The 9,962-nt window shown below is 43.8% G+C and overlaps 1 protein-coding gene across 10 annotated transcripts in view; it reads right to left on the reverse strand.

Annotated features, from left to right (window-relative positions):
- The window catches only part of SEPTIN11 (septin 11), a 117,732-nt gene that overhangs the window by 43,946 nt on the left and 63,824 nt on the right, over nucleotides 1-9,962 (reverse strand). For 7 of the 10 annotated variants that reach the window (XM_019623506.1, XM_019623508.1, XM_019623510.1 and 4 more), the window contains exon 2: nucleotides 1,402-1,476. The exons of the other annotated variants lie outside the window; for them this stretch is intronic. In XM_019623506.1, coding sequence (XP_019479051.1) covers nucleotides 1,402-1,476 — 75 coding nt within the window. The remainder of the gene's footprint in view (nucleotides 1-1,401; nucleotides 1,477-9,962) is intronic. 10 annotated transcript variants of the gene reach the window in all.

Consider the following 9,962-nt stretch of genomic DNA (forward strand, 5'->3'; position numbering starts at 1 on the left):
TCTGCCCAGTAGTAAAGGAATACTGAGAGTTACTGCCCATTGGTAGGTGATGGGGAAAAGGGAAATAGGGAATTTCTCCTTTGGTCCGTGAACAGGCTTCAAAACTGGGAAGCACTGTAGAAAATGGGAGGAGAGGCTCTTAGTCGCAACATGGCGGCTGAATCGAGTTCCTCCCCTCCAGCGTTTTATAGTCCCATGTTTATTGCTTCATGCCTTCCCTGTCTCTCTCCAAAGAATGCTGGGTCTCTTTGGAGTACATAGGCGTGGTCTCAGGGAATCTCACATAGCCTCATATCTTTACCACTCTCAGAAGTGACTCTGAAACTTTCTCTCTAAAACTGAACTGTGCCTGCGTTCGAGTTCTGAACGTCTATCAAAGGGGTAGTTCTCTTGGGTTGTCCTATCTGTACCTCAAACTGACAGTCATCAAACTGAAATCATATCGCTTTATCCTAAACCCACCCCTACTCCGAAATTCCCTGATTTTCTGTTAATGGCACTTATCTATGCTTGAGACCTAACTATCCCCTGCACCAATTCTAAAGTGCTATCGATGCCGCGTCCTCCTCTCTGTTCCTGCTAATTCAGCAGCCTTCCAGTGGGTCTCCTTGTCTTGATCCCATGCCTGCTAATCATCTCTCCACCTTGCTTCCAAAGGGATCTTGGTACTTAAATGCTCTCGGTCCACCACCACCGCCTAGCCTGCCATCTCAGGACCTCCATGGGCTAAACCCAAACCTCCATTCTTACTGAAGATCACCCACTTCACCCCAAGGAGCACCTTACACTGCAGTTCAACTGAATTACTTCCTTTCTGGGGACAATTCCAGGTTTGTCCCCCTCTGAGTTTACTTATACTATTTCCTTTATCTGGAAGGGCCACTGCTTACCTATCCAAACCTTCTAGGTCCCACTGAAATTGTATCTCCATCATTGACTATCAAAAAAAAATCTCAGGGAAATTTTCAGTAAACATTCCTCTTACCAATATTAAAGGAAATAATTGGATAAAGGTGGCTCAAGCTATTTGGTATTCCATGATCATAGCTACCATTAATTGACCATTTCCAATGTTCCAGAAAAGCCCTATACATGAATGAACTACTTAATTTATCTTAACATTTCTTTGAGGTAGTTACTGTTATTACCCAATCGCAACTTACAGATGAGAAAATGGAGGCACAGAAGTTTAGTAACTTGCCCAAGGTCACACAGCTCATAAGCTGTGGAGCTGAAATGTGAACCTAGGAAGTCAGGTTCCAGAGTCCACAGTCCTCAGATGAGTCACTGCTATCTCATGATGATCTCAGTTCCCAGGTAGCCCCAGACGATACAATGATTTTAGCATCATAATAATCCAATATGTTAAAAGAGAAAGAAAAAAATTCTCGAAAATCATACTTCATTGGCAGCCATGAGAGGTGGAAGTCGAGAATTAGAACTGGTAGAGTTGCTCCAAACATCTTTTCCCTGGTCCTGGCAATGAAAAGAGGTTGATTTTTGCAGCGATGGCACGTGAAGGCAATAATATAAGGCTTCGTTTTCACCCTCTTATGAAAGTGCTAACATGGAGCCACGAAGTAAGAAGACCTTAACTGAGTTAGTCTTCCACTTGCTCATCTATCTAGGGTTTGCACTCAGATGATTTCCAGGCCCACTCTATCTTGAAATGGGTTATGACTAAATTCTGTGGTATAAAATAACCAGTCTTTAACTCGACAATCTCATTTTTCTCTTTCCAGGACATCTCCACATGGACACATTGATTTATCTGTTCATTCAAAACTACTCACTGATCAAAGCACTAAGGAAGCAAAATATGTTATTTTTGTTACTCATTGATAAACACTCTTCCTGCCCTTAAGAGATTTACAGTGTAGCACTAGACACAGGACATAAGTAAATGTAACACTAAGGATAAAAGTGATAAACACCATGACTTTAACTATGGGATGATATGGAGGGAGAAGTAGCTTCTGGTTAGGGAAATTCAGTGGGGCACCACTTAAGAAGGCCAGAGCTCCCTTAATCTACCAGGGTAACAAAAGCCCAGCTTGCAGAAGCCTTCTAAGTAAATGCTATTAATGCCCAAACGGTCACTTTATTATGAAGGTTTGTACTCTGAAGTTTATAATCAACAAGTTTTTCATAAGATGCTTAGTGGACTTCATTATTAAAATAATTTTAAAACAGGGCCAGCTGAGTGGCTCAGTTGGTTAAGAGTTAGCTTAAGGGCCGGCCGAGTGGTGCAATGGTTAAGAACTGGCTTGGGATGCCAGAGGGCCCCGGTTCGGATCCCACATATGAGGGCCAGTGACGCTGCCCTCCACAACTAAGATGCTGAACAACAGCTCAACCTGGAGCTGGGCTGCCATGAGTCGCCGGTGATGGCGTAGGCTGCAGCCCCTGTGGCAGTGAGTTGCCATGGGCTACCGTGTGTAGCCAGCAGCCAGAGTGAGCAGCCAGCAGCCACAGTGAGCGGCAGTCCAGAAGCCAGAGACTGATCTGCCTTGCCCGGGAAGAGCACAATGATGGTGCCAACTTGGGCCAGTGAAGCAACGTCCTCCACAACTAGACTGAAGAACAAAACAACAGCAACTTGTCTGTTCCCCAGAGCTGTTCCCATCCCCCCAATTCCCCAATAAAAATCTTTAAAAAAAAAACAAAAGAGTTAGCTTAAGAGCATGAGCTCTGAGGAACAGGACCGCCGGTTCAATTCCCACATGGGCCAGTGAGCTGCACCCGAGTGAGCTGCCGCTGAGCTGCCAACAGGTGGCAGGATGGCTCAGCTGGCGAGAGCACGTGCTCCTAATAACAAGACTGTGTGTTCGATGGTGGGTTATGCCCACCCGCAACTAAGACTGAACTCAGCACCTTGAGCTGAGCTGCCACCCGGATGGCTCAGTGGCTACAGCATATGCTTTTAACAACAAGGCTGCTGGTTCGACTCCCGCATGGGATGGTGGCTGTGCCCACCTGCAACTAAGACTGAACTTGGCACCTTGAGCTCAGAGGCTACGAGCTGCCGACAGGCAGCCAGATGGCGACTGGCACCCTCCACAACTAAGATTGAAGAACAACAACTTGGCTGGTCCCCCTCCCCAATTCCCCAACACTGTTTCCTTCCCCCAATTCCCCAATTAAAAGAAAAAAAGTTAATTAAAAATAAATAAATAATTCTAAAACAAAGTCTATAAGAATCTATACCCACACCTGCATTCTGAGTGCTGCTCTAAAGTATGTTGCACAATTCCAAATCTTGCTTACCCAGAAGCAGGATGGCAAGAGGCCTGGACTCAGACAGCCACGGGTTTAAATCCCAGCTTGGCTTCCTCCTTGCTTTAGTCTGTTCTTCCCTCGGGTACAAATGGAGCCCTCGGCAGGGTGGCTGGGAGGAGCTATGGAAATGGCATGTATGAGAGCACCTAGCATTCAACAGGTGGTCCTCAGGAAACCTGGGTTTCCTTTCCCTAAATTCGGTGGGAGGAAGAGGCAACTATCACTTCGAAATCTGAAATGCATTAGGCGCTCTCCTATGGCTGCTGGGCGTGCCAGAGGAGCTGCTGATCAGAAAAGCCCTCGGGCTAGCCAAGAAAGAAAAATCGCAAAGGGAAGAACAGAGTGAAACAAAAAGGAAGTGGAAGAGAGAATGAAGATTCTAGCATGAAAAAAATCCTCCCAAAATAGGAAACTCAGTTACGAAGCTGGAGGGAAAGCCACAGAATCCCATTCCCGTGTGCAGGAGTCAAAATCGTCGTGTCCCCCCCCCCCCAGGGCCGGAAGCCAGTCTGGAGTCCCTGTCTTCACTTTTGCTTCTATTTTAAATCCATCCCACAGCCTCTTGAAATTAACCCACTGGCTGTGCCCAGATGGATTCTATTCACCACACTGAAAAGGAAAGTGCTACCCCCATTTCTTTACTTTTAAAACTGAAGGCCTCAGTAGCTGTGGTTAGGTCGTCCTTATCAGCCAGCGGAAGCTACCAAGGTGATGTGTGTCTTAGCTGAAAACAATCAGACTTCATTTTTACCTTTAATGATAGTCATTACCACTTAAGTTTAGAAACATTTTTGCCCCTTTAAAATTTTAATTATCTTTCAATTTAAGAGAGAACTTCTTTTGTGCATTCATTTCGAGAGCTGGAGTTTTTTATTGACAGGGGGTGCTGAACACTCTCTTCAGCTCCTCATTTTATGATCCAAAACACTTACTCCCCAGGCTTATGTTTTCTCATTTGTAAATTAAGGAGATTTAACCAAGAGACCTTTAAGCAAAGTCTTTGGTTCTAATGCTAATTCTAAGGTTTCCTGAATCTGGAAGTCAGAGATGCATAAACCTAAAATCTGTCATTTTGCTTGAGGAAAGCCAACGTGGGGGGTGGGGTGGGGAGGGTGTAATTCCTGGTAGTGTATTTTCTCTTGCCAGATCAAGATGGCTCAATTTTTAATAACCCTTGAAAGGGAGTTTCTATCAGTTATTCTGGGAAGCTCCAAACCCAATAGAAATCTGTGTGCAAACCTGTGTTTTCCACCTGAACTTTTCCTTTTTTGCTTAACTAGAACTATTACTTGGCTAATAAAAAAGTTATGAACCCACCCTCTACAACTGCCCTGCTTTAAAAACATTTATTTCCCTTCAGCTCTATATGCAGCCTTCCACAAGATTTTTGAAAAGTGGCCTTAAAGCCCCAAAACAAAACAGGAAATAACTCTTCTGTGTAAGTTAATCATCTGTCTTCAATAAGAAAAGTAAATATTCATGCTTTCATTCATTCAACAAATATTTATTGAACACCAACATGTGCTGGATAAATGCTGAGGAGATGATGGTGAGAAAACAAAGCATGCCTAACTTGTGGAACGTACAGTCTAGTGGGACACACAGATGTTAATCAAATAGTCACAAATACCGGAAGTGCCAAAAAAATGTATACAAGTAGACACTTTGGTTAACGTTGCCCAAGCAGTAGATCGCCGTAATCAGAAGTGTCTGGATGCTGACGGTAGCCACTTTGAGCACCTCTTGTAATTGCAGAAGTCAAATGTGACTTGTATTCATCTTTTGTTATCGGTATATATTGAGTTTTACAATTTTAATACAGTTTTCCTTTCTTAAAATGTGTATGCATTTTTATGGCACCCTCTGTAAAGACGCGTAATCATCAGCTATCCAAAGTACAGGACGCAATGCAACCTTACAAGTCATGTGATTAATTGGTCATCTTTCCAGGGAACCTGCCATGTATTAGTCTGCAGCACTGTCAGATATTAGTTTAGTAGATAGCTCCTCTGCAGAGGTGATACACAGGTTTTATATATTCAGATGAAAACAAAGAGTCTTTCTAGCCAGCATTGCTTGATGGGAGGAGACAGAAATGTGAAAGATGCAAGTCTTAAGAAAACAAATGTCCAATTTTAAATGGAGCTGAGCAGGAACGGTGGGGCATGCTCCCCGTGCTCTCTGTCTTTTCCCCACAAAGAAGATGCCCACTTGGAGAAGAGGTACATATCCCTGCTTCATCTTAGGTTGTGTCTTGATTTGAGGTCCCGTTTCAGTCATACAGATGCTGAAGAGAGGCAAAGAGAAGAATGTACTATTTCTCACACAAAATCCTTAACTGACCACTGGCCACTTCCCAGTATTTGGAGAAATTCTAGCCTCATAAAATGTCCAAGAAGTAAGTTTTACCCAAGTGCCCGATTGATCAGTTTTGTAAACACATACTCTTATCTAACTACATCTTCGAGAGTATTAAACTGGTTTTACATTCTCTTTTAAAGGAAGTAAAGTTGGTGGGAAGATGGGAAACGCCCTCAGTTCCCATGCAGAAGGGAAAACACTGGAATGCAAAGTATCGACCCAAACCACAACTATGAAGCCTGCATCAGGATGTTTTCAGGGCTAGGCATTGCTGGGGCAGCTTTCATAATATAAATGTTTGAAGCATCTTATTACCAATGAGGATCAGGTTCTTTAAGGGTGACTTGGACAACATTTCCTTGTCATCTATACCATGAAATCCCAAGATTGAAGCCAAGAAAAACCCCCAAGTCACACAAGCAGCAGAATAGAGACAGACAAGGAGAAGAGGGGAACAGTTAGGAGGAAAACCATATGAGGAAAGAGCTTGCGTGCAGCCCAGCTGGAAGCTAGGACTGAGAAGAAGGGGCACCCCGGGCCAGCCCCCAAGTCACAAAGCCAGGGACATCAGCTCTGACTGCCAAACCTAGGGAGCCACCCTCGTCAACACCACCAAATAATCAGAAAAGACCTTGATTAATATTGTGTAATGCCCCAACTTCAAGTGCCCTCTCTAAGAAACTCTCTCCAAAAGATGCCCAGCAGAAGAAAAAATTTTCTTTTTCCAGATCCCTGTAAAAATAATGTGGTATGGGGGTTCTCTTAGGCGTTTACTGGAAAATTTTACTTCCTAATTGTTACACTTCTGTACTATTTGAATTATCATCCCTCCCCTCCCCACAAAACCCACATACTTTCTAATAGAAAATAAAAGATTTTAAAAATCAGGGAATGCTAATAACAATGTAAGCCGGCAATTTTATTGCAGCTAACAGGTGGGTAATAGTATAAAATATATGAGTAAAATATGAGCTTTTCTAATAACAGAACCAAGTCACATTGAAAGTGATAAGAGTAAGCAGAAAAGCAGAATAGAATAGTACAGTGGAAAGTGCTTGACAAGTGGAAGTCAGAGAACTCAGGGCAACTCTATCATTATTTAGCTGTGTGGCCAAAGAAGTCATTGAACTTCTCAGCATCAGTTTTGTCAACTTTAAAATAAACGATCTCACAGGTCTGTTGGAAGAAATACCATAATTCTCTACCCTCGGCTTATGTGACACACGTTTCTTAGATGACCTCATCCATGCCCATGACTTTAGTGACCAGCCATAAGCTAACAACTCCCCAGTAATAACCCGCGGCCCACCTTCCTCCTGTGCATCCTTGGCACAGGCATCTCTAAGCCAACATCTCCTAAGCGGAACCCATCCAATCCCCATGCTCAATTCCAATCTGTCCTTCCTCCCATTTTCTTTTGTGAAATGGCAACAACACTTAATTCAAGGTCTCAGAGAGGCCCCTAGAATAACATCAATTGGCATGCAGATTGCTAAAAACCTGCATACATGTATAGGCCTCAGCCCTCCGGCAGAAGGAAAAGCCCACTGTTTAATCATCTTACCCCCTCCACTCGCCTCTGAATTGGACAGTGAGGGGTTCTTGATGACATCCGTAACAGGTTAGCATTTCTCCTCTGTGTCCAGATGTCATGACCGTGCTCACACCTTTTTTGGTTGACCTTTCCCAGCCACCCTTCTTAACTGACATAAGTGCATCCAGTCTAACAGCTGATTTCTATTTCTGGGCCTGGAAACACGTAAGTTGGGTATATTCCTCTTTTCCTAACACGACCCTCATTAGACCTCACCAAAATGTATATCCAGTGTGATGATGTTTCCTAGAAATCAGTTTGTTTCCAACCTCCCCATTCTCAGCTAAGGAGGCAGGTACAGTGACTGGCTTGTTTTCCCTGTGCAGGGCAGGCAGGTAGAGCGAGAGCCGCCAAGAACACCCAGCACCAAGGGGCCTGATCCTCCTTCTTGCCATTACACGTGGCCGGCTTCAAAGATAAGAATTCCTATTGGCTGCTGAGTGAAGCCCGATACCCAAGGCCTGAAAATACCTTGCTGCTTCAGTTCTTGCTCTTCCACCTGTGCCTCTAGCTTTGTCTTCTGTCTTTTCTACATCCCCCTCTCACAAAAAAAACCCAGAAACTGACCACACTTTCTCTAAGAACTCACTGGTGTGTCTCTGATCAGAGTTCGCCTTTGTCCCACCAGATATTAGATTCCTCACATAACAGTTAGGAAAACATGCTGTTTAAAAGGAGTCCCCAGAAATGGGTATCTAAAGTGAACAGAGCCCCAGCTGCTGCTTACAACCCTGGATTCTGGGGGGGGGTAAGGGGGTGAAGGGTGGTGGTAAGGAGGAGGGTTTGGGGTTATTAGTAAAACAGCCTTTCAGCAAATAACCACACCAAGAGTGACATCCAAAAATTGTAACAAAGTGGGAGCACTTTTTTCTTACGGACAGAACGTTTTTCTAAAAGTCAGTATAAGCACTGAGAGGTGAAATCTAATTGGATGCTAAGAATGAACAACAACAACAACACAAAAGACATTTTCTTAAGTTTCCAAAGACCAGTCTTTTTATTTGAGTCCAAGTGACCAATGCCTGTAACAGCCTAACGTTACAAAGTGCTGATCAGCAGAAAACCTCATGTTTGGGAATGACAAGGCCCACATGTACATTCCAGGGACTCTTACAAATTTTGCAGTACTCAGAAGAAGGCAGAGGTGGGAGGGAAGCAATGTGACAAATAGGCAAAAACTATTTATACAGGCACAATCCGATTAGAAACAGATGCTGCAGCTGCTGTCTCACACCACTCTCCCATCACAGGGACGGTGAGAAGCCCATCACTGGGCTAGCCCCTAGGAGGGCTAATGAGACAGCATGGAGGAGGGTCACTAAGAGTTCAAAACCCTCTGTTTCCAGGGGGATCCCAAGTAACTCGGTTCCATTTCAAACATATCACCTATCTTGCAGGAGAAAACCACCCAAATTCTCACAGTTGCTCATTTGGGTCATTTTTGTCCCTTTTGCCCTGCCTTGATGGTATGGTATATCTTTCAGACAAGCTGTTTCAAAAACAGTGATGAATAGGAGGTCAAAGATAATTAAGGGGCCCCTATCAGCTGGAAGTCTTTTCCTTGACTTTTTATGTACAGTTCTACTCCTCATAGTCACATATCAATTCCCCAGTGCTTCCTATCTGGGAAATATTGTGGCTCAGTTCATATATTTCTATTCATTGAATGCATTAATCAGCAAATAATGAAACATGGATGGGATGTTTCCTTCCCTATGCCACAGTTTCTATCACCGGATATAAATTAGCCACTTCCTTTTGGAAAGATATCATTTATTTCTGTCCCTTTCTGAAAATGCTAAGGGCTTTCAGTTACTGCAATAACCTTGTAATGATAATCTCTGAGAAAGAAGAAGAAAATCCAAACCAGCTCAAAGGTAGCCATAAACGAAAGTACCAGGAATGCTGCTCTCAGTCACATCCCAGGTCATTTTCTCCCCCCAAAGCATATTCAGTTCCTTGTCCAGACTGAGCTAGAATACCTTTGAGTACATAGGTACATTTCTTGAAAATTAGAGGACTATACCCAAACTGGCCAAAGCCATGGTAAATACATTCTTAGGAAATAAACATACATATTAACATTTGCTATCACTCTGTAAATACTACTAAACGATCCTGGCTAAAATAATCAAGCCTTCCTAAGAGACAATCCTAAAATAAGAGTTGCACTGCACCTTAATCTCAGCCCTGGATGAGACACTGTCAGAATGGAATAGGGGTTGCTTTGGGGCAATAGTTTCCTATTGCCATGTAACAAACGACCATAAACTTGGTGGCTGGAACAACACCTATTCATTAGCTCTTGGTTCTGTAGGTCAGGAGTCTGGGCATGGCATGGCTGGGTTCTCCACTCAGGATGGCATAAGGCTGAAACCAAGGCACTGGCCTGGCTGAGTTCTCACCAGAAAGCTCTGCGGGAAAATTCCACTTCAAGCTCATTCAGGTAGTTGGCCGAATTTAATTCCTTGCAGTTGTAGGACTGAGGTCTGCTTCGCCTTGCTGGCTGTCAGCCAGAGGCTGCACTCAGCTCCAAAAGGTCACACCCACAGTTACTAGCCATATGGCCACCTCATCTTCAAAGGCAGCAGAGAACCCCTCATGTCCCTCTCACATTTCAAATCTCCTTCAGGAAGAGTCTAGTTCCTTTTAAGGGACTGATTAGGTCAGATACAGCCAGGATAATCATATCCTAAAGTCATCTGTGCCTGAACATAACCTAATCATG

The sequence above is a fragment of the Hipposideros armiger genome, unplaced genomic scaffold (genome assembly GCF_001890085.2).
Source record: "Hipposideros armiger isolate ML-2016 unplaced genomic scaffold, ASM189008v1 scaffold_552, whole genome shotgun sequence".
In the NCBI taxonomy this organism is placed as follows: domain Eukaryota; kingdom Metazoa; phylum Chordata; class Mammalia; order Chiroptera; family Hipposideridae; genus Hipposideros; species Hipposideros armiger.